Raw genomic sequence first — 24,148 nt, 5'->3', positions numbered from 1 at the left:
TGTTTCCTTCATCCTGCTTTGTGGTGACGTTCCAAGAACCGTTAATACGTTTACATCAAGTGAGACACTGCGGTTGTGGCCGGCAGTGTTGTGGTTCTGCAGAGAAATGAAGTGAATTGAATCAGAAGCAAAATGCAGAAATTTAAGAGTAAAGCAATAACTAAAGTCAGGATCTAAACGTCACCGTGTGATGCCTTCACTGACGGTCAAACTAACACTGAATGATGCCTGTAGCTTCCTGTCGATGGATTAGTAAAGAGAAAGTGAGGCCAAGGTCCTTGCGTACGTGCAGGTCTAAGTTACTGTTTTCTTTTTTTAACCCTGAACACTGGTCAGAACAATATTTGAATTCTCTGTGTAGCTCTGTACAGCAGTTTCACCATTTTCAGACTTTGTTATTTTCTTAGTGTTCTGCAGTGATAAAGGCAGCGCACAGTTTTTAGAGCACATTCCATTTCAAGTCATTTCTCAAGTGCAGTTTTATTCATTTTATTGTAGCAAAACTTCATAATTCCAAAAGTTAAGGGATCTAGTATGAACGATTTTCTATTTTATGCAATATAATTGTAAGTGTGTTTGCAAGTGGAGTTTTGTTTTTCTCTTGGTTGTTTTTATAGTTGTGAACACAAAGCTAGATGTCTTTACAGAGGAAGTGTGGCTATGGACTGTAAATGAAGAGATAAGACACTGTGCAGAATCTTTAAACTCCTATGAAAATCAGAGATTTATATACAGAACAATCCAAATATTCTCCAAGAGTTTTCTAAGTCACTGTTTGAGTGACTGACTTGTTGACTGCTTTGTTTTTTTTTCTCCATTAAACGACTAGTTTGGTGGGTCCATTTCAACATCAGCACTATACGTTATAATCAAACATTTTTCGCTCATATGGTGGATGCTCTGCCTATATAGCGCTTTTATCATTCATTCATCACTAATCCACCCATTCACACACACCATGCAAGGTGCTCAGCTGACCCACCGGGAGCAACAGTCAAACCACGGACTCTGCAGTACATGGACGGTTGCCTTGCAAACTGACCTACAGCCACCACTGCATTTGATGCAGAAGATTGAGAAATCATGCTTAGAACATGTTAACAGCTTAGTATGTATATTCCTGTCTTGTGTGTTTCTATTCCCTCCCTCTAACTGTCATCTTTCTTGTGATTAGACTTTTTCTGCCTATCCTTCCTTCCACAAGCAAACACACACTGTACATAGGTCACGTGTGATTTTGTCTTATCCCTCACTAGCTGTTATGTTTTGTATTGTGTGAAACAGTTATTTTGCTGTGAATAACAAATAAAACACGTACAGCATCATCAAAACTTGGCACAGTAACACAATGGTGGAACATAGAAACCACAGTCAGACATCAGCTTTTCAGAATCAGCTGTAAGACAAAAAGCACATGCTGTTAAAAACAGATGATGACACTTCACAAAGATGCAGCTGTTGGTTTGCCACAGCCTCATTTCTGTAAATGTAACTTAGCTCTTCAGAACCTGTGACTAATTCAGTTTTAAAGTCAAGCTTGGTGCTGAATGCCTCTTTGTTCCTCAGTCAGGTCCTGTGTGATTTCATCTGGTTGGACGCAGTTGTTTCCATGGGGTTTGGTGGGATTTAATCTGCATTAGAAGTAATAATGGACACTTTAGTTAAATATTTAGAACAAGAACTAAAAGATACAGAGGAAGGATTTTCATGTACTAACCTATACTTAATTTTAAATGACCGATGATGTGCAGCTGACTGATTCACTATTTGGAGTTTGTAAGTGTTCTAACATGAAAATGTAGAAATACAAAGTTCTTATTATTTTTAATGGTCACACACTGTCCAGCTTCAGATTAAGTGACACACACCCTGTGTGGGAGTGTTTTTTAAATGATTGGTAAGTGTGTGTACTGTTTAAGGTCCGTCAGTGGTTAAGAGTGTTACCTGTGGGCCTGTCTTGGTATAAAGACACCATGAGGACAGTGGAGATGAATTATAGACAGAACATAACTGTGAGAGAAAACTGCGAGAGGCTCCACAGAGAAGTGTGTTAGCTAGATATCAACCATAAAACCACCTACATCTGAACATTTGCTTCCTAGCAGGGAACTGACGGGAACCAGTACAGAGGATCAGTCTCAAGGACTTAAAAGACAAAAGGACAAGGTGATAAGAACTTACTAATTAGACTCCTGACCACATTGTATGAAGGTTGATTTGCATTTACTCATCCCTTTGTGCTTTGTGTGAACCCAGCTATTGAGCCAAATGTTTAAAAGGCTGAACAACCTACACAGCAGAGTCAAATCTGATTTGGTCCACTCTAGAGTGTAGTTCTGTTCTGTTGCATGTTTTCTCCATTTTGCTGATTAAATTCATCATAACCATTCACTTGTGAGTTGCCTTTTGCCTCTTAACTTGCCTTACAGTTCCAGTGACAACCACCAGGTGGAGGAGCAGTCAGAACACAAGCTGGAGTTATGTTACAAATGTATGTGTTACAGGCCCCAAACAACAGTGATCTGTAGACAGGTTAGATGTTCTGTTTCGGACGGGAAAAAGTAGAGACAGGGGACGTTAGTTGTGTCCGTTCAATCAGGTTGTTTCTGTCTTTATTAAACAAGCAGATTTTGTTCTCATCTGACTCTGTTTTGCTTTGAATTCACATTTCTCTCAATTTAACATGTTTCCATTAACATACATTGTGATTTCCATCTTACAGATTAATATACTGTAACTAACAGTTTCTGGAAACTGTAATAATACAGATACAATAATCTGGAAAAGTAATAATAATACTTCACCACTATAGATTGCATAGTGTACATTAGCAATGCTTTCAGTGTCTGCTAAGCTAGTGTTCACTATACACTATGTCAGTAATCACCTCAAATGCTGAAAACTATACGAAACAGGGGAAAACACATACACAAACTATATTCCTCTGTCTCACATACAACTTAATTAACCATGAATTGTATTTTTACAAATGTCCAGGAGTCATTCATCGACACAGAAATATAAAAAATAAGGGAATAAGTTCCCCCATGGGAGCAAAACTTTAGGCTTCAAACTCTGCTCAAATCCGTGATTATCTTCCTAAAACTTAACCGGATTTCCGTCACAAAGGCTTTAGACATCCTGTGCAATATGGTGTGATTGAGTTACACATGCTACTAACCTGTTTCGGACAGGAAAAAGTAGAGACGGGACATTACTGTGACCGTTCACTCAGGCTGTTTCTGTCTGAGAAGCAGAGGCCTGAAGCCTAAGTTTCCACCTAGTAGCGTAATTTGACAATTACAATGTCAATTACAATGTGGACCTTGGTACTTCACAACATACTGCTGACACAACATATAATCTTAACTCAACAATTGTGACGACCATTGGTGGGTGTCACATATGCCACGCTTTTCAGATATTTATTTGTAACAATTTTTGGAAACCATTGATCATTTCACTTTCACTTCACAGTTATGTACAACTTTGTGTTGGTCTATTACATAAAATGCCAATAAAATACATTTACATTTTTGGTTAGAATGTGACAAAATGGAAAATCATATATGTATGAATCCTTTTTCAAGGCCCTGTAATTTTTTTTGTTGCCTTTTAACTCTGTTTTTTGTGTTTTCTGATTTATGGATTGATATTGGTGCTGTGATGTGGAGAAAGTTAACCTATATAGGCCTAAGCTATAACCTATTTATGTTTTTTGTGAAAGACTGACTTTGAGTCTTTCTCTCATACACGGTAAGATGTGAAAATGGGCCACCTGACGTGTTCATGAGCAATAGTAATACCAGGCTGTAGAAATACACTATTTAAAGTGAATGAATAAAAATGACAGTTTCATCAGTTCACGTCAAGTGAACACTGTACCTTCCTCTGCAGTTGTGGCCGTCGCTGTTGTCGCTCTGCAGATCTAGAAAAAAAACAGTCATTTGTTTAGTTCAAGGTCCAGAGGGTAAATTGAAGAAATAAGAAAAAACAGAAACCTGATTGTGTGATGCCTTCACTGACAGTCAAACTAACACAGAATGACCAAAACAACTAATGTGGTTTGGTGCTTTTACAATCAAATGATCCATATGTGAAGACAAGGTGCATCTTCCTGTAGGTGGCTTCGTGAGGAGAAAGTGAGGCAGAGGTAGTTTGAGCTGGACAACAGTTTTACCATTTTTAGACGTTATGTTTTTTTCTGTAATTCTGCAGTGATAAAGGGCTTATTGCAACTATCCCCACAGTTTTATGAACACACTTCATTTTAATTTTTACCTTAAATTTGTGAGTACAACTTTAAAAACAGGAGGTGTGGCACAGGAGATCACTCAGGTTTCTTCAGTTTTGGAGTGGATTGTTATTGCTGACTAATTTGCTTCATCCTTGTTCATGGCCACATCCTGGTGTCCTTTTAACTCGGTTATGATAAATTCAAATGAATATGGAACTTTAGGGTTTATAGAACAATGAAAATGAAACAAAGCAACCACAGCACTTTTGTACATCAAGCAAAACTCTTCAGCGCAATGATCCCACGATGGTGGAACGAGCTACCAAACTCTGCACGCTCAGCAAACTCACTCCAAATATTCAAAAACTGCTGAAAACAGAACTTTTTCGTACCTTCCTATGCACATAAATCTGTTTAAGAAAAAAACTTCCTTTCTGCTCTTTCTTGAAGTACAGTAGATTTTTGCTTTGTACCTCACTTGTAAGTTGCTTTGGATAAAAGTACATAATAAAGTATCTTTCAGGTAGAATAACTACTACTAGTAATACTGTAAAAATAAATACTCAATTACAATGACAAATCCTGCATCTGCAAGTTTAAGCAGGAAAATATACTTAAGGGGTTAAAAATATTTAAAATAACCACTGTTACTTTTATACTATTTATTCAGCAGCACTTTACTGTTGTAGATAAGATGAATATTAACAATCTTTTGAAGCACTGCAGTAGACTACACAGTTTACATTTAGTAAGGGTTCATTTACTGATTATGTTCTCTTTTGACTGTTCAATCTCTAAAATATCAGGAAATGAGTCCACAGTGACAACTTCACCGTTTGGTTTAAACATTTAAACATTTAAACCAGGAAACATTTGGCATTTAAACACTATCAAATGAGTTACCAATGAGTTTACCTTATCTAACAATAATTAAAGATGTAATTAGGCATTATTGAATAGCTTAATCATACAGCATCATATCTTAAAGTACTTCATATGATTTCGCTAAAAAGTAAAGTAAATCATGTAAAACTGTCAGATAATTGTAGTAGAACAAAAAGTACAATACTTCCCTCATCTCTAATGAAGTACAAGTTAAAGTGGCATGAAAAGTAAATACTCACATACAGTACCTAAAACATACATAAGTACAGTGGCCTACTCTTCATGTTTTCATTGTACCCATGTTGTTTGGGTCATTTATTGGAGGGGGTACAAAATTGGTTGGTGTACAGTAGACAATGATGGGCTGGTCTGTGGAAAGTCCAGCACTGCCAGCTGCCACCAAGATGTGGTACTTGCCTAAAAACTAGTCCACATGTTCTTTTTGCAGATTCTTTGAATTAACGTATAAATGTTGATGTATTATTACAGATGAAAGCAAAACTGTCAGAAAATAAATTGATTATAATTGGCTCCATTGTTAGCAGCTGCTGCTTTTGTTACCACAGATTAGTCTCTTCTGTAACACTGATCTTTGTTGTTGGTTTTAGGAATATAATGTTTCTCTTTTCCATATTTTTTTACCTCTAAACATTTTTGGAAGAAATCTGGATTAGAATTGTCCATGTTACCAAAAGCATTATTTTCAATATTTCAAATATGAAATCCATCAGACATATGAAAGAGATATTAAAGTATCACTGCCTCTATTGCAGGTTAAATAGGCTAAAAAGCTACTGTTTATTAAGATGTTAGGTCTGTTTCGTTACTATGCCACAAAATTATTACATGAACAACGCGGTCTTTCAGTTCAGCGGCGGAAATACAAAAGTGAAACTCTTGAGTTCTTCCTGTCTACTTAAGGAAATGGAGCTTGTTCAAGATCGTGACAGTCATTAAAACGATTGAAAGGATGTTTGCTTCGAAATGGACCATATTTATATGTCTGCTACTGAACTGTTCTGCCTCTGAAGGTGAGTGTGGGGGGAAATACACACTATTTACTGTAATGGAAACGCTGTATTACGACCCCGTCATAGTTTCTCTGATATTGGGCGGTGGATGTTGGCGCACACGTGCTTAAAAACATATAGATTTAAAGATGTTTTGGAGGCAGTAGCATAATTTGTGTCAAGCAGTCATTTATTACAATCAGCTTAAATGTAATGAATGATCCAAACGTAACCTGCTTCCTCTCTCACTTACTGTATTGTACACGTTACCATTCAGATAATAGCAAAAATAAAACAATAGAAGTTAATAAAACACATTTATTACCTTCACGGTTCAACCACTCGGAGTTTACTGTCCTCGCAAATAGTGGAACTTGTTCCATGATGGACAGTTAGCTAACATGGTGAGTGTGAAGTCCTCCAATAAGCACAAGGCCTAACTTTTCTTGAATCTTTTTAATGAAGGCTCACTCTTCGTTTCTCTTGCTTTACTTTACTCACTTATTCACTGTAAAACTGAACACAAACAACAATAGAAATGAAAATAACATAACATACATCTTACAGGCACAATCCAAGGTTTCAAACATTGAAACAAAAAAATGCTGAGTCACAACAGCAATGAGCACCACAATTTACCATATAGCTCCAAATAACGATTTTAAAGCAAAATAATAATGCAGCAACCACAGTATGTTTACAGCATAAAAAGGGTAATAAACAAAATACTTACGGACAAATAATGTCCAAGGCTACAACGTTATAAAGAAATTTAGCGGCAGGCGATCAGTCACGCTCTCTGCTCTACCTGCTTCAGTAACTCTTAGGGGAATTCCAGCCTCTAAACCTACTACTACTAGCTGACCAGAGGGGGGCGCTGCTGATCACAAAACACTATACACAAAGCTATGGAAAGGTTTTTTAGCAGTTATAAATGCACTCAAACAGAGGGCAGAACACGGAGAGAGCAGGAAATCCTGAACACGAGTTGGATTGAATTGACGGTATGAAACTCAGCGAGGGAGGGAATTCAATAGTAATGAAGTGAGAAGAAGGGACACTGAGGCGGATAGATGATGAAGATCTGAGGGGCGGGCGAGTATTGGAATATGGAGGTCTGCAAAGTATGAAGGTATGATGGCCTTATAACTATTTTGTAGTGAATGCGGTGAGTGACAGGAAGTCAGTGGAGTTGCTGCAGGTGTAATGTGACAGTTGATGGAGTTTTGCTGAAGTCTGTACAAGTTTAAGCTTGTGAAGAGTTTTTTGGGGGTGAAGATCAAATAGAAGGGATTTACTGTATTCAACCTGTGACGTGACAAGACTGAACTAGTGTGTCACTGGTATGAGGAGAGCTATGGAAAGAGGAAGATATAAAAACATGGCTGCTTAAGTGACTGAGCTAACAGTGTGGATGAACATACTGATGATAAAAACCAGTTATTTTAGTTTTATGTTTTCAAATTAGTTTATTTTATAATATTTTTGCATTAAATCTGAATTTCCATTTAGTTTTACCAGTGGCTGTGTATTTTTTTTTTATTTTGGCCCTGTCCTCAGTACGGTCAGGGTTGTTCATTCACCCAGTCACATACTTTTATATCTTTTATAGTCTCCCCCCCCCACCCCACCCCTTTCTGTACTTACTCTGAAAGTTTTATTAACACAACCTCTGTCAGTACTTGTAAGTGAATGTGGTCATGCTAAAACAAACAAACAAACACAAGAAAAACACATTTATATATGAGAGACAGACATAGGTATACAAAAAGCTGATTGGCCTAGTTGAGTTGAGTTGCAGCTGTCCACTCCCTATGTGGTTCTGTTTGACCATCATCTACAGAGCATCACTGTAGGTCTTCATGTACCAGCATTAACTGGTGAACCACAGTTCCCAATAAGGGCACAAAAGACACCAGTCATGTAAGTAGTAAACGAAAGTCTGAGTGTATTTGGTAAGATAATATATAACTCGAGTTTTCAGTAGAAATTCTAATGAGCTGTTCACAGTACAGACAGGTACAACCAAAGTCAGTACTGAAGGAAAGTACAGCAAACCTACTTTTGTAAAATAAAAGTGCCCCACCACATGTAGCCACTACCTCTAATCTACGTGGGTACATGCTCTGAAGACAATGATAATCCAAACTGCGTACAAGAACACAAATAAGGGGAAAACTAAACACGAAGCAGGATAAGAATAACTAAGGGCTATCAAAACGTACACGGAAGCAAAGCACAGACAAAGAACAGAAGCAAAATCAGTTTGAACAGTAAAATAAAATAGAGCAGGTCATATAGTAGTGAGTAATCAAAAGTACGCGTAACAGGGCAAACTGAAACGATTTTAAAACACAGAACGAATAAAGAACACGACAACCAAACCTCAGACCAAAGGTAAACAGGCAACAGAGTCCAAATAACAAGAGTCTGGATGCTAAACAACAGAAGTACAGCAGACTAGAAAGCAGTTCCATCAGGTAGAAGACAATGATCTGACAGAGAACTGTGGGGGGAGCCGGGTCTAAATAGGCAGGAGAACAGGTGAAAACAATTATGATGAGTGGTGAAGTTGGTGGAATTAACTGGGAACAGGAAGTGAGGCCCACATCATGGCATTGATATGATTTGTGAAAGATTCCTATGTTTTAATATTGACCCAAGTTTCATTTACATATCTGAACCTAATCGTTGTTCCGCCTAAGAATTAGTTTTTTTAAATACATTTATTTATTATTTACTCTAAAACAAATTAGATCACAATGTGTCCAGTAGTTAAAGAAGCCACATTATGCATTTTATTATTTTGTTTTAGTTTTCACTGTTGTGAAATTGTTTGTCCATTTGAACAAAGTCAAGGTTTAGTTTGTTGATGTGAAAGTGTATTAAATTGTCTGCTGTAAAGTAGCCTGTGGTGAGATCAGACCATATTAGCACCATATGTTTTTACTATAATATGCTGTCATTTGATTGATTTTGTTTTTTGAGACAAATGAATCAAATAAACAAATTGTTGTAGTTGAGTTATTTTATGAAATGGGCCATTATCAGCTCTTTATTTAGCTGCTAACACGTGTTCTACATTTCATCTTGATTTCTAAATGGTCTAAGATGTTGAGATTTCCCCACATTTACTTAAACTGATTCACATAAAGGTCCAGATGCTGGTTAGGAAAAGTTAAAAAGCTGCGGGAAAATAATAATGATTACTTTTCTTGATGATCTGTGATGAATTTAATTTCACATTTAGAATCAAAAATCTCAAACCCTTCAGTGACCTGTTTGAATATAAATTGATCAAAAAACATTATTTCTTTAAGAACCTTTTTACTGATTTTTACCTTCTTTAAACAGTGAAGCCTGGAGATAAAACCACTCTTCAGTGTCAAGGTCCCACAGATGCTGACATTGACACCGTATTGTTAAAGTGGATCAGACCGGACCTTAAGTCAGATGGTTATGTTTTCTACTTCAAAGACAATCAGATACAAAAAGACTTACAGCATCCATCTTTTCATGGTCGAGTGGAGCTGAGAGATCCACAGATGAAGGACGGAGACTTTTCTGTGATTCTGAAGAACATCACCATCAATGATACTGGAATATATGAGTGTCGTGTTAGATATGGAGGCTCTGAGCTAATCAGCAACATAACCCTGACAGTCACAGACTCAGGTGAGTGTGTGTGTGTGTGTGTGTGTGTGTGTGTGGATCAGAGGTGAAGCTGCTTCCTGGTTGTTGATGTGAGAGTGAACCATCACAGATCAGATGTTTGTGTTTTCTAAAGATGTTGCTGATGAGACTTTGTAGCAAACAGCTGCTATGAGTGATGGGATCAAAGTGCAGTAGATAATGTCTGACAGGAGTTTGAAGAGGAAATGGATTCATCACCTACCTGACACCTCACATCTCAATCTCATTCTCTTCTCACAGGTTTGGATGAGCGTGGAGGAGACAAGGATGGACATGTTGGACTGATAGTGGGTCTGTCAGTTGGTCTGTCAGTTGTCGTTCTTGTTAGTTTTATCATCTATAGAAAATACAGAATACCCAGAGTGTAGACCTCCTACTGATGGAGCATCTGAGCTCAAAGCTTTAAACTCTGAAACTGAAGGAAGGGGAAACTTAAGTCTCAAACAAGGAGTTTGAAGAGGAAATGGATTGGCTGCCCTATCTTCCCATTCATGATGTGGCTCACAATTAATTATGTAAATACCTGTGTTAGTCATAAGATCTGTCTCTCTGTTTGCTCCTTTTTGCTGCTTTTGCCTTTTTGCTTTCTTTCTGATTAATGCTTCTTCTCACTTACTGAGTTTTTCATCCTGTCTGATACAAATGGTAAAATGAATTGTAAATTAAGAAATAAAAAATATAAATTTTCTTAATATATGTACTATATGGTCTGAGTGTTTTTCCTGTATATTTACAGTCTGTGCCTCTAATACACACAGTATGACTATTATGGCAGAAGTACTGACATACTCTACTCAAGTCATTTCAGTAATACTAAAGTGTTGGAACACTCTGTTTACTGTCTCCTTGAATAATGTTTATTATATTAGTAGATAGTTGTTGCTTTGTAAAAGACAGTGTGAATGTGTAAAGATCATTTTACTGTTGCAGCAGTTGCTGAATGTAAAGACTTTATACACTGATGGATTTTCCCCCTCTGAGAATCAAAAACATTTAAAATTAACTTATAATAATATATCAAATTACGTATATTTCATTGCATTTTGTACCATTCTGTTCCAGGTATCAAAATAAATGTTATCTGCTTCTAAACTGAATATTGGAACAGTTGCTTGAATACAAGTATTTAAATGTTGCTTAGACTATTCAACTTTGTTCAGACACATATTAACTTATGAGGATATAAATCATGGAAATAATATACAGTTTGGACTTTCAGAAATTCAGGTTCCATGTGATCACTGCAACAAAGTGAGAACACCTGTGATTTCTGATTAAATCTCAGTGTAAGAACAAGGTTCCTAAAGAAGCTCTAATGAAATGAATATAGGAAAAACCATTCAGTGTCGTTCCTCATAAAACCTGCCTTTGATAAGCAGATGTGGTTCACTATTTATTTTACCACAAACCATAGTACTCTGTCTTTTACATGTGATCTGATAGAAAGCCAACACTTCACACCAAACCATCTGACAACTGACTTAGTTTGTAAAGCAGTTGTCCACTTACAGGGTCAGTGGTTCAATCCCTGCTCCCGGCTACATGTCAAAGTCGCCTTGGTCAAGATACTGAACCCCAAGTTGCTCCCGGTGAGTCAGGTGAGCAACTTGCATGGCCGCCACTGCCACTAGTGTGTGTGTCTGTGTGTGAATGGGAATCAACATAGTAAAGTCTATATAAAGCTCTATATAAGTGGCCATTTACCATTGACATTATTCTGGGTCAAGGTTTTTCCATCACACTGAACTGAAATCATCACTACACAAACTAGAAATATGATCCACAGCTGCATGTGCTCTTCATGAGTGTATGTGTGACACAAAATACCACAGATACTTTACAAAAATCTAACTATAAAGCTCTAAAGGGCCACAATGAAAGAGACAGAAGGCTGTTTTTCTGTATATGTACCATATGTAGCATGTGGTGTGACTTTTATTCTGGTGGTTCATAGCTGCACAACAGAAACACTGTTGTTGTTATCATGTTTTCAATTACTGGTTTATTGGACCCAGAACAAGTGAATGAGTTGGAAGGTAAAATGAGTTGATTGAATATAAGGTGTAATGATGGAACAGGTAGACAGACAGGGAGGGAACAAAACTTACAAATTACAGAAGATCACAGTTTACAATTTAATGATACTTTTCCCTCAGATATGGTTTTGTTATCTCTGCTGGGATCAATGGTTATTTACAAAAGATGAACATGTGGTCCTTTATTTCTCATTTCACAGCAAAGTGAATATGTTCAAAATTAGAGTTGTCAGTGTTGATGTGTCAATGGGAAATCTTTTTTAATGCCATGAACACAGCTTATCTCATGATGACCTTCTGCTTCACCTCAGCTCTGAGTAGCAAAGCTTGTTTGCAGCTGAATAGTGCAGTGAGATGAACTGATGTAAAGTTATGGTTGTGATGTTTCTTTGCTGACTGGCTGTATCATAACAAGCAAATACAGCCGGTGTGAAACCACCAATAAAAGTATCTGGGTACTGGCTGATCATGGATTTGTGTTAACTACAGTGAGTTTGTCTAATCACTAACTGTCTGTTTGTTCATCATTTAGTCTGATTTGTCACATAACCTAACAACTGAACAATAACTGGTGGAGTCTATTAGCAGCCTCCACACTAAACATGGGTTCACACCCTCAAACAAACTTTGTGTCATTGTGTTTCACTTTTCACTGTTGGGATATTTGGTGTCCGTGTTAAACTATGTTGAGGTTTAGTTTGTTGATGTAAACTTATGTTAAAATGGCTGCTATAAAGAAACATCCCAGGTGTCAGTCCACCATTTTACCAACGGTGAGAACAGTTTATTCTACAATACATGATTGATGTACATGATCAACTCTATTGATGAAATAAAAATGAATGAAACCATAACAGCTGACCCAAAGAATATAGTCTGATGATGATGATTATTGTTATTATTCATATAACTTTTGCTCCTTTTTATAAATGATTGTAAACTTCAGAATAGTCTTTAAATCTTTACAAAATATTACCTCAGAGAAAAAAGAAGAAGAACAGGAACAGATGGTTTATCATATAAATTCTACACATGACTTTACCAGCAGATGGCTCCACTTCTATTGCAGTTGTTTGACAGCATGTGAGTCAGTGCACTTTGAGTTTACAGTAAGTCAACGTTTGATGACTTTAACCCCCAAACTTTATAAAGACTCACCAAATGAACTATAAGCTGTATAGAAATGAAAGCACTTGGTGTTAAACTCCTTTGAGTGCTGTGTGACACAATGCAGAAACACTAGTTATCTTTTTAGCAGTGTGCATTGGAAGGAGGCAGCGAAGAAGTGAGAAGAAGTTAGATTGGGGTATCGTCCACCCAGTGAACCAGACACAAAGAAGGAGGCGTGCGGGGGTTATGATGATGTATGTTATGATGAGGGGCACTCACGGTTTTCTGACACCTTCCACAGCAACCAGGAATCCAGCTGAACCCCCTTCATCCCCCTAAAAGATGCAGCCTCACTGATGGATGTGCGAAGTGGTGTTAAACTGAATTCATGCTCAATGTGGACAATGTCCCAAAACCCTGCACATCCCTCAGTTTGAAACTTCACGTCACCTCAGCATGGGTTGTTTTCACTGGTGGCATCCAGTCAAATTTGAGATCAAGGTTTGGCAGAACTCTCCCTATATTCTGTCTAGTTTTTGAGAAAATATTGACTCTTCTGTGAGATGATGTTTAACCTAATAAGGTCTTTCTCACCAACCACTATAAAGAAGATAACACACCAACAAACTCACCTACAAAGAGGAAGGAAGTGAAGCTGTGAACAGTTTTTCAGCTCATATCACCAACTGCTACAATGGATGAAACATCTCTGCAGTGGCTGCTTTGTAAGTACAATCTCTGATTCAAATCATTACAATCATAGTTTGTCATATTTATACTATGAGCTGTAAAAGAACGGTGGTGAGATAAACGTTGATAAATGATTAAGAGGTCATAGGATCCAACATTTGTCAAGAAGTAAAAATTAAAGTAAGATTATTGATTAGGATTAAAAAAGATGAACAATTAAAAAAGTAAATATTAAAATGAATTAAAAAGTAAAACATGACAATTGTAATTTTGAAGATCATAAAGTATAAAGCTACATTTAAACTCCATTATTCTTCTCTTCACATTAAAAGACGACAAAGTTGACGCCATAAAGCAGGAAACGTACAAAAGGTTTCAGAGACTGTTGAATACTGACAATCAGAAAGTTAGTTAGTCAGAAAATGTTGTTTATTTGGAAAAGTGAAACTTTTGAATAAAAATGATAAAATATTTATTTATTTTAATATTTTGGAATCAAATTAATTTTAATTGTTGAAAAAATTATTTCATACAGCAGTTTAGCTGTGACACACATAAGAACATTTGCTGTAGCACTTTACATTAACAGCTCAGTAACAATAAAGTAATGAGGTAACATTTTGATAATAACAAGCTAATGTAGGAAAACACTTTGCTATTTCCTATGTAGCATAATAACAGTGAAACATTGTCCTACTGAAAATCATGGTAATATCACATTAAATCAAACACCAAGAGCTACAGCAAATGTATATTTTAAAACAGTCCTGATAGTTTCTGTGTAATAACCACACACTAAATATAGATGAGTGATGTGACATCTTCCCAGAAGTGAAGCCACCTTAAGCCACAGTAACAGTAAAGTAAAGGTAATAAACCCTGCTGACACAAATACATTAATTAACTAATAAATAAAATACATTTAAAAAAAATCCAACCACTACTCTCCTTTCGGCTTATCCCGTGAGTTCGGGGTCACCACAGCGGATCATTGTCCACATGTTGATTTGGCATAGTTTTTACGCCGGATGCCCTTCCTGACGCAACCCTCCCCAATTTCTACCGGGCTTGGACCGGCACTGCATCACTGGGGAGGGAGAATGGGCTGTTAGGGGTTCAGGTTCTTGCCCAGGGACACTTTGACATATAGCCAGGGCCAGGGATCGAACCACTCACCCTGTGGTCTGTAAGCAACTGCCTTTACCAACTAAGCTATAGCCACCCCATTTAAAAAAAACCAACAAACCAACAAAGACTTTTAGACAATATAATAAGAATTCAGTAGCAGGTTTTTTTATGCAGGAACTTTTGTAGCTGAATGTGCATTAAACATGTTGAGTAAAGTATTTGTTTTGCTTTTTCATCATTTCAGAATAAAGGTCTGCAAACTTTAGCATGTAACATACACACAGAGGTGTGTGTCTTGTATTCGTCTGTCTCTGCTGGTAGAGTGAGAGCTGCAGGTTTAGTGTGGAGGCTGCTAATAGACCAGAACTTGTGCAGTTATTAAGTTATGTGACAAATCAAGTTCAATGATTAGTGTAACAGACAGACAGCTGGTTTACTATAAAGACATGTTGAAGTGTCCTCGGGCTGAAGTTTGTCCCGGTGGGACAGGTGAGCACCTTGTGTGACAGTCACCATAGTGAGTGTGTCTGAGTGGATGAATCATATAAGCACTGTGAGCAGAGCTGACGTTACTGTTTCTCCTTTATACTTGTTTGAATAGTGTTTTAATGAACTACTTTTATTGGCTTCTTACCAGGTGAGATGTATTTGCATGTGTTATATAATAATAATATGATATTAGGAGCTGCCCCACTCTCTGTTAGACACAGTGGAAACACTACAACTTTAACATCTGATACATCTTCAAGCCCAAGTTCAGAATCAGTCAGCATTAATACTCAGACACACTCACACAGGTGAAGCAACAGGTCACCAAAACAGGAGCCACATTCATGGTGTTAAAAGGAATTAGTGTTAACGCTGGCAGTAATATTAAAGCCAATAATTACAGACTGGATATGATCTCTCTTTAGTTGTGACGTCTCTGCTGTGCTGCTCAACAAATCAAGGTTAGTAAACTTGTCCTCTTCTTATCTAAAGCAGGTAAAGGGACACTGTGCTGCTTCTGATGTTTGCTCCTCAGCCTTCATTCCGTTTGGATAATATCTGGTGTGAAAAACTGAAAAAAGATGCTTAGTTCTCATCAGGGTTGAGCCTGTGTTTTAACTGTAGAACAGCAGTTTATGACACATGGACTTATGGACACACTTGTGTGTTTCTTGTGTTATTTGTAGGTTTTATTCAATGAAATGGTTGTAAATGGGTCATAAAACACACAAAAAAGAACTATTTCAAATCGAATTTGCATGTGTTTCATGAACAATATCAGCCCTTGAATCAATCACTGCCTGATAAATCTGTGGCTCTTGATCAGGTTTTGCACATATTCAGGTGTGATTGCTCCCAGGCTTTCTGCAGAACTTCCCAAAGCTCTGCTGTGCTGTTTGTGCAGTTTTCCCGAACTCTTCAGTCCAGCTTCTCCCACACCAGCTCAATAAGGTTCAGATCTGGTGACTGAGCTGGTCAAACCTTCACTGAGAGTATTCCAGCAGCTACTTTCTTCTCCAGACAATTGTTACACAAATAATGCTTGGGGTCACTGTCTTGCTGCTAAATGAAATTACCCAGAGCTAATATCATCTCTTCAGTGGTATCTGTGCTGACTGAGGATTATGTTTACAATCATGTTTAAAAATGGACTAATTGCAGCTGTGTTCTACAGAGACATATTCATTCCTATAGATGATATTTGTGTTGATTCAGGAAAGCAGAACCCTATGATTTCTATGTTAATTAGAGAGGAACATCCTTTATCCTTTGTCCATTGTAGACAGAATTTAATTCAGCTGAGAGGTAAAATAAGTAAATAAATAATATGTCTGGGATTGTTGAGTTTTATTTGTAACATGATGTTAACTACATGCTGAATTCCTCACAGCTCGTCTGACTGTGAGTCCCAACTTCTCTCAGCTGTTTGAAGATGATTCTGTCTCTCTGAGCTGTGAGGACGATGACAGCTCTGCTGGATGGACACTGAGGAGGAACACGACCAGACAACAGATGTCTCAGTGTGGAGATCGTTGGGGAAAAGTAGTTAGTTCAACCTGTAACATCAGCTACATGGACCCACTGGAAAGTGGAGTTTACTGGTGTGAGTCCAGAGAGGGATCAACCAGTAACAGCATCACCATCACTGTCACTGGTAAGATCAGACTGTGGAGTTAGTGTTGATGAAGCTGTGTGGAAATGGATGAAATGCTGTAGTTTGTCTCTGTGTTGAGGTGGAGCAGTGATCCTGCAGAGTCCTGTCCTCCCTGTGATGGAGGGACATGATGTCTCTCTGCGCTGTGCAATGAAGAACTCCTCCAAGCTCCCAGCTGATTTCTATAAAGATGGCTCCCTCATCAGGACTGAGCCTACAGGTCACATGACCATCCACCATGTTACCAAGTCTGATGAAGGCCTCTACAAGTGTCACATCAGCAGTCATGGAGAGTCTCCACCCAGCTGGATCTACGTCACAGGTCAGGAGCTTCACTTTGATTTCAACACTTATTTCATCCACATGTTCACCTGAACAGGTGATTCTCTCTACAGAAAAACCTACAACACCTTCTTCACACAGTTGGATCTCTGTCAAGCACCAGGAAGGTAAAGAAAATCAGTTTTATGTTTCCTGTATTGATGTTGTCAACTTTCTGCAATATTAAGTATTCACAGTAATAAATAATAATTATTTTTAATTAAATTTTACAACTTTCAAAATGTAAACCAGGTAGATATAGTTTTTAGTAAATTGAATCATTATTTCTGCTTCATTTTAGAGAAACCCACCATCTCACCATTACCAACATCCCAATCGTCTCCACATCTCTATGTGTTGTTGTCTGTTCTATCTGTCTTGGGTCTGGTTCTACTGGTGATACTGGTTCTACTGATGAGACGATGTGTTCACAGGAAACTTAAAGGTGAGACACAAACATCTGGGTGTTACACTGTTTCTGTTTCTGTTTGAAAAAGTAGAAACTTTGTTTAAACCCATGTTTTATAGGTAAATATGATTATTTCATGAGCTTCACCTTTCTAACCAGTCAGAGAAGGACAAACATTGGGCATCACATACTGACATAAAAGCAACCTTGTGTATATCTATGAGACGTCACAGGTTTTGACACGGCATCAGTATTTGATGTCCTGGGTAAATTGATTCAGAGTCTTATACCAAAGCTAGTTTAATTCTCTAATGGTGCAAATTGAAGCTTTGAGTCTCTAAGTTGTAAATTATATTGTTGTTCATTTCGGTTTATTGCAGCTGGTGAAGTAAAAGGTGGAGAAGATGGCATCAGAGATGACATCACATACAGTGACCTCAAAATATTAAATACAAATTGTCACAGACAACGGCCAATAAGTCAAGGCAGAGCTCATTTCTTTCATTTTCTTTCCAGTATTCATTAAATACATACTAATTTCTAAACAATGATGGTGAGGACATTTTGACTAACCCCACTTTATGGTTTGGGGATCAAACCCTTTAACACTGCGAGGAAAGTTTTTGAATATTCTGAAAAGAGATGACATTTTCTTAAAATTATTATTTTTGATGATTGTGAGGTCATTTTTAAGAGTCAGAACATTTGTATAAAGCAGCCAAACGTAGGGATGTAAGGACACTGACAAGTAAACAAAAAGGGTCTAGATTATTCTTAGACTTACTGTTTTACAGATGAGTCTAACAATATTACAGTGAATTACACTTAACTGTAAGTGGACAAACCTCTACAATACACTGCATTCATATCTGATATATTACATTTTTTCAAAGCAACAACAAATTTCTGATGTGTTTTAGTTTGATTCTTTCTTTGTTCTGCTTCACGTGTCAGTTTGTTCTGTTCTCTGTGTTGAATCTGCTAATGGACGCTAACAGCTCTGTGGTTGTTTCAGTTTCCTGTTATAAAAACACTTCAGCTGAATGTGAAGTGCAGACGGTTCATAAAAAGAAAGAGTCAAAATATATCACAACATGTACAGGACATTTCTGCATCTCTGGACTATACACACAATTTATTTTCCCAGAAATACGGAAACTGTCTTAGTGTTTGTTTAATGTGGTTAAAAACTGCATTATATTTCTGCACTATTACACAGTTTTTCTTTTTAACTTTAACTGCAGTATTTGTAGCAGTAGTTTTACTTAATGGTGTCAGTACTAGTATTTAGACTAAAGTGATCTGTATGTGATTTTACAGACTGTGGTCCAGCAGCAGTGACAACAGAAGACGTCAGTTATGGACAAATAGTCATCAAATCAACACCCAGACGCTCAGCAGGTCTTTGTTATAATCATTATTAAATTATTAATACAGAGTCAACAAAGCATTAGAAGCATTTCACTGTTGGAGCTGCTTGAGGTGGTGATAGTTTTATTTTACAGGTATTTAGTTTAGACCAGATCAATCTGAGGGGTTGTTTATTTGGTCTTTGCATATTAAACTTTCTGCTGTTTTTAACATCCCTAATAAATCTCCATATAATTATATATATTTTATGTGAAAGGTACTGAAAATATTTGCCATAGCAATGATAGCAATAACTGTGGTACTGCTGCTTTTAGAAGTAGTAGTAACACTATCAGTACAAATTGTAGAATTACTGGTATCAGTTGTAGTAGTAAGTTTATCTGTATGTGTTTTATTCAGCAGAAACTGATCCAGCTGCAGTTTATTCAGCGGTGAGAACAGAAGACGTCAGTTATGGACAAATAGTCATCAGACCAAACAGGAGCAGAGGTACATTTACCCTTTACTTTTTGAATATTGGACATTGGACAGGGAAAAAGGACATCTGGGCTGCTTTGCTTGACCTTCATCTGTGCCCTGAATAAGCTGCATTACAGAGTAAAATTAATATAGTTCAACAGAGGAAAGAGATTTTTGAGACTTCAGTCATATTTGGTTGAATTATGGAGGCACATATGCTTTGTACTGATGAACAGAATGAAGGTCATCACTCTGGACAAACCTGAGAGACAGCCATGCTAGTCCAGCTACCTCATGTTGGTTTTATTACCACTTCCTGTAGTTTCTCTGCGTGAACCTGAGAACTTATTTACACGTAACAAACCTTTCTTTCCAACATTGTCTTTTTTTGAATTTTGTGTGTTTGTGTTCAGACTTTCCTCCAGAACCAGAGGTCATCTACTCTTCACTGAGGTCGAACTTCACACCTTAACAGTTCCAGTCCAACCACTGACAATACACTTCCTATTACTGGTCCTCAGATGTCCTCAGATCAGGTTGCATTAATTTCTAACAACAGTGTAAATGTCCTCTGTCTTGTTGTTTCACATTTTTTGGCAATTTTAGAATAAAATCACTTTTTTTTATTTCTACTTCAGTGTTTCAGTGCCACAAAAAACACCATGAAGTTATCAAACTAGTATTTTAATTACATTTTACAGGAGCTTAGTGACCGTTTAACTGCGTTCATATTTGCATGGTGACAGAATTATGATTTAGAATTAAATTATGTATTTTTTGTAGCTAACAACTGAAACTACTGAAAATACTTTCATCTATTAAAGAAAGCAATTCATTGTAGTCTCCTGTGATTAAATTCATCAGCCCTGCCCGTTTCTAATCCTGATCACTGGGAAGATTTCCTCAAGCAACGCATCCAACAACACACCCGATCAATTTATGCACAAACAGTCAAAGTTCTTATTATTGCTATTTATGAACAAATGTTCCAGCTATTTTAAAACTTATTCTGACTGGCTGAGTAATTTGCCTTTAATGCAGTGCCCCCCATCTGGACACTACCTGGTGTCTGATGGACCAAAACTAACTAAAACTCACCCATCGTTTTGATGTACAACAATCAGCCCAAACATTACCATTAGTGGTCTTAATAAAGTCATGGAGAACCAGGGTCAGCATGGCCCCTCTGAGCAGCCTGCAGCTACACAGAGGTGGTAAATGTACACAAACTCAATACTCAAGTAAACGTGCAAGTGTTGGCCTAAAAGAAAATTATCCACTAAAAATACTTCAAATGTTTTACTAAAGTAACTGTACTTTGCAGATTATTTACATTTTACTAAAAGTATAAAACTTAAATAACTCCACTAAAAAAACAATGTATTTTAAAAAGTACTAATTAAGGTAATTATGGCAAAACATGTTCAGTAATAAATAAAAAATAAAGGTCAAAGATGAGTGTTGGTAAAAGTGGAGTTTATTTATCCACTTCATGTTCAGACAGGTGGTTAAGACATAATGATACATAAGTATTAAAACATTACAAGCACCTCTTAACATAATTCACTCCAGTTTGACTCCAGCAGCCACTGTGACCCCAATATTAAACACAGAGTAGAACTATCACCATAGAACCAGAATCCTCAGAAAAAGAGTCCACCTGCATCTGAAAAGACAACGGTCACTAATTTGAGACAGCAACGTCCATATTCTGGACAGAGAAGAGTGTTACTCTGAACTGAAGAAATCTTTATGATGAGAGCTTTTAAAGAACAAGCAAGTCCAGCTGCCACCAAGCAGCACTTCTGGGATAATTATTACCCGGATGACTGAGAATCTTCACAGATAAGATACATAAAGTTTTGGACGCTGCTGTTGTAGCAGTCATCGTGTTTCTCTGAGGGTTTGATAAACATTAGTTTCAATTGTTGTTTGTGGTTTTTTAAGTTGTCAGATGGAAAATTTGACGTGTTCTGGTTTGGTTGTGGGTAACTAATAACATGTAGAGAACAAATGTTCAGAAACCGCAGCTACAAACTATAAACAGCATGGACATCATTCAGGAAACTAGGCCCTTGGTGACACCACTTGCTAATTTGCTCACAGAGCTGCAATGGAAGAAAAACAAGTGGCCTAAAAACTAATAGACTCTGTACAAAGAAAAGGCTGTAGAGTGTGAATCTTTAATCACATATGCGTTCAGATGATTTAGGCTTTAAAGTTTTTTTTTTATTTCTTGGTTTATAATATTAAAAAGAATTTCAATTTCAATTTTCCCTATCACCATCATTGTGGAACATGCAGAAGAAATGCAACTATACCAGATCATAACAATTTTTGACATTATGATCAAGACTTTCAGCCTGTGGAACAGAACTTTATTTATTGGATAGAACAGCTGCTGCTGTCTCAACAAACTAACAGGTAGCTGGTAAACTGTGAGGGCAGTGACACCTTACGTGACAAAATATATGTGAAACCAAATACACACACACAACATACCGTGAAGGCTACATACACACACACACACACACACACACACACACACACACACACACACACACACACACACACACACACACACACACACACGACAAACCACAGGCTCAAACTGGGTCTCACATTTTCAGTCTTGAGCAATTGTGTCATAGTGTGACCATGATTGAAATATGCTGGGACTGAACCTGCACTTAACTTTAGAGTTTTAATAAATTAATGCATATTTTAAATGCATGTTTATATGACTGTTATTGTAATATATAAACTCAATAACTGGCTCAAGTTATATTGAAGTGCATTATGTTAAGGTCACATAAGCAGCTTCTGCCACCTGCTGGACATTTTGTGAGTAGTGACGACTTTTACCCAGTCACATGATGCTGCATTAGGGCCCCTGTGTGTGAGCACTTCAAGTGGGAAAGGATGAAGTAATTGCAGGAGGTGTTGGATTTTGTGACACAATGCTCATCAAGCATAAATTCAGCTTTCCTGTTTCTTCTTACACATAGTACATTTTTACACTTTTACTATTATTTTTGTACGCAGTTTTGTTTAGACCATATTTTTCATATCTCAACTCTCCCCACAGAATCACACTGATCTGCCCGTCAACACTATTGGTGATGATGATGTGAGGAAAAAGTGATGTTTGACTTCACTATATAATAGGTTATATAAAATATTGATTTTCTCTTTACAAAAGGTGATGAAAACATTATGCAACATGCAAAATGTGTACAGGTTGAGTGAATAACTCAACCTCTCACCTCTTGAAACTCTTATTAGCACAGCACAACAATGTGAAACTCTTGGAGATACACCCCAACAACAGATAAGATACATAAAGTTTTGGATGCTGCTGTAGTAGCAGTCATCATGTTTCTCTGAGGGTTTGATAAGCATTGTTGTTTTTTTCTTGTGTGATTCTTTGGGTTTCACTAAGTTGTCAGATGGAAAAATTGACATGTTCTGGTTTGGTTGTGGGTAACCAATAACATGTAGAGAACAAATGTTCAGAAACCACAGCTACAAACTATAAACAGCATGGACGTCATTCAGGAAACTAGGCCCTTGGTGACACCACTTGTTAATTTACTGTGCTCACAGAGCTGCAATGAAAGAAAAAAAAAAGTGACCTAAAAACTAATAGACCATGTACAAAGAAAAGGCTGTAGAGTTTGAATCTTTAATCAAATAATTCTTCAGATGATTTAGGCTCTAAAGTTTTTTTTTATCTCAGTTTATTATATTAAAAAGTGTACATATTTCAAGTTTCCCTATCACCATCATTGCTTAAATGTAACTATACCAGATCATAACAATTTTTTACATAATGATCAAGACTCAGCCTTTGGAACAGAACTTTATTTATTGGATAGAACAGCTGCTGCTGTCTCAACAAACTAACCGGTAGCTGGTAAACTGTGAGGGCAGTGAAACATTCCATAAATATATGGAATGCAAGAATCTAAGTCAAGGAGAAAAACATCAAAGCAAAGTCCTATCAGAAAAGTGTTCTCAGTTCACGAGAGGCAAGTGCAAGAGAGCAGAAAGGACGTTTTTTTAAGTATTATTTTTTTTATAGATTCAAGTGCATAGGAAGATGTGGAAGAATTCTGTTTTTAGCAGTTTTTAGAACATAGGGAGTGAGTTTGCTGAGTGTGCAGAGTTTGGTAGCTCATTCCACTATCGTGGGATCATTGTGCTCTAGAGGTTTGCTTGGTGTCTTCTGTGCGGTGCTGGCACCCTGTAAGCAAGAGACAGAGCTTTGAACCTGATGGAGCCAGTCATTGTGCTTGCACACGTCAGTACCATAAACTGCATAAGCAGTACCATAAACAGTAAGTTGATACAGAGGTTGAAGTATTTACATTCAGCGGCAGGAAATGTTTGCACTATATTGTTTTGTTTAGGACAAAAGGTGATGAAAACATTACTTTAATGTGTAAAATGTGTGCAGTTAATCGTAAGACTCTCTCCACTGTAGAAAACACAGCACAACAATGTAGAGATTGTGGAGATACACTCCAACAAAGATCAGCCATCTGCTGTAGTTCTTGATGTTGAACTATGATGGATGCCCTTCCACTATGTGGCCACATAATATGTTAAGACTTATTAGAATTTGAATCTTTATTGAGGACAAATACATTTTCA

General features: G+C 37.2%; 3 protein-coding genes across 3 annotated transcripts in view; 2 read left to right on the top strand and 1 right to left on the bottom strand.

Moving 5' to 3' along the window:
- LOC137137841 (Fc receptor-like protein 5) overlaps window positions 1-24,148 on the bottom strand; it is a 38,710-nt gene that overhangs the window by 3,198 nt on the left and 11,364 nt on the right. The gene's annotated exons all lie outside the window — the stretch shown is intronic.
- On the top strand, window positions 5,739-10,960 carry LOC137137870 (V-set domain containing T-cell activation inhibitor 1-like). The gene is made up of 3 exons (XM_067524665.1): window positions 5,739-6,153; window positions 9,487-9,807; window positions 10,066-10,960. Exons 1-3 carry the CDS (start codon window positions 6,093-6,095, stop codon window positions 10,191-10,193), a joined length of 510 nt encoding a protein of 169 aa, XP_067380766.1. The 5' UTR covers window positions 5,739-6,092; the 3' UTR covers window positions 10,194-10,960.
- Window positions 16,649-20,316, top strand: LOC137137840 (uncharacterized). The gene is made up of 7 exons (XM_067524592.1): window positions 16,649-16,932; window positions 17,012-17,254; window positions 17,328-17,381; window positions 17,555-17,698; window positions 18,983-19,063; window positions 19,433-19,522; window positions 19,906-20,316. Exons 1-7 carry the CDS (start codon window positions 16,791-16,793, stop codon window positions 19,962-19,964), a joined length of 813 nt encoding a protein of 270 aa, XP_067380693.1. The 5' UTR covers window positions 16,649-16,790; the 3' UTR covers window positions 19,965-20,316.

This window comes from Channa argus, chromosome 12, assembly GCF_033026475.1.
Source record: "Channa argus isolate prfri chromosome 12, Channa argus male v1.0, whole genome shotgun sequence".
Classification (NCBI taxonomy): Eukaryota; Metazoa; Chordata; class Actinopteri; order Anabantiformes; family Channidae; genus Channa; species Channa argus.
Note: the sequence above shows the minus strand (reverse complement) of the source record. Positions and strands in the feature narration are given on the sequence as shown.

What these genes read in the sequence shown, in the direction of transcription:
- LOC137137870 (XM_067524665.1), top strand. Translation starts at nt 6,093, where the DNA reads ATGTTTGCTTCGAAATGGACCATATTTATATGTCTGCTACTGAACTGT. An exon ending in GAACTGTTCTGCCTCTGAAG is followed by an intron (nt 6,154 to 9,486) that starts GTGAGTGTGGGG and finishes TTCTTTAAACAG; the next exon opens with TGAAGCCTGGAGATAAAACC. An exon ending in CCTGACAGTCACAGACTCAG is followed by an intron (nt 9,808 to 10,065) that starts GTGAGTGTGTGT and finishes CTCTTCTCACAG; the next exon opens with GTTTGGATGAGCGTGGAGGA.
- LOC137137840 (XM_067524592.1), top strand. Translation starts at nt 16,791, where the DNA reads ATGTCTCAGTGTGGAGATCGTTGGGGAAAAGTAGTTAGTTCAACCTGT. An exon ending in CATCACCATCACTGTCACTG is followed by an intron (nt 16,933 to 17,011) that starts GTAAGATCAGAC and finishes CTCTGTGTTGAG; the next exon opens with GTGGAGCAGTGATCCTGCAG. An exon ending in AACACCCAGACGCTCAGCAG is followed by an intron (nt 19,064 to 19,432) that starts GTCTTTGTTATA and finishes TGTTTTATTCAG; the next exon opens with CAGAAACTGATCCAGCTGCA.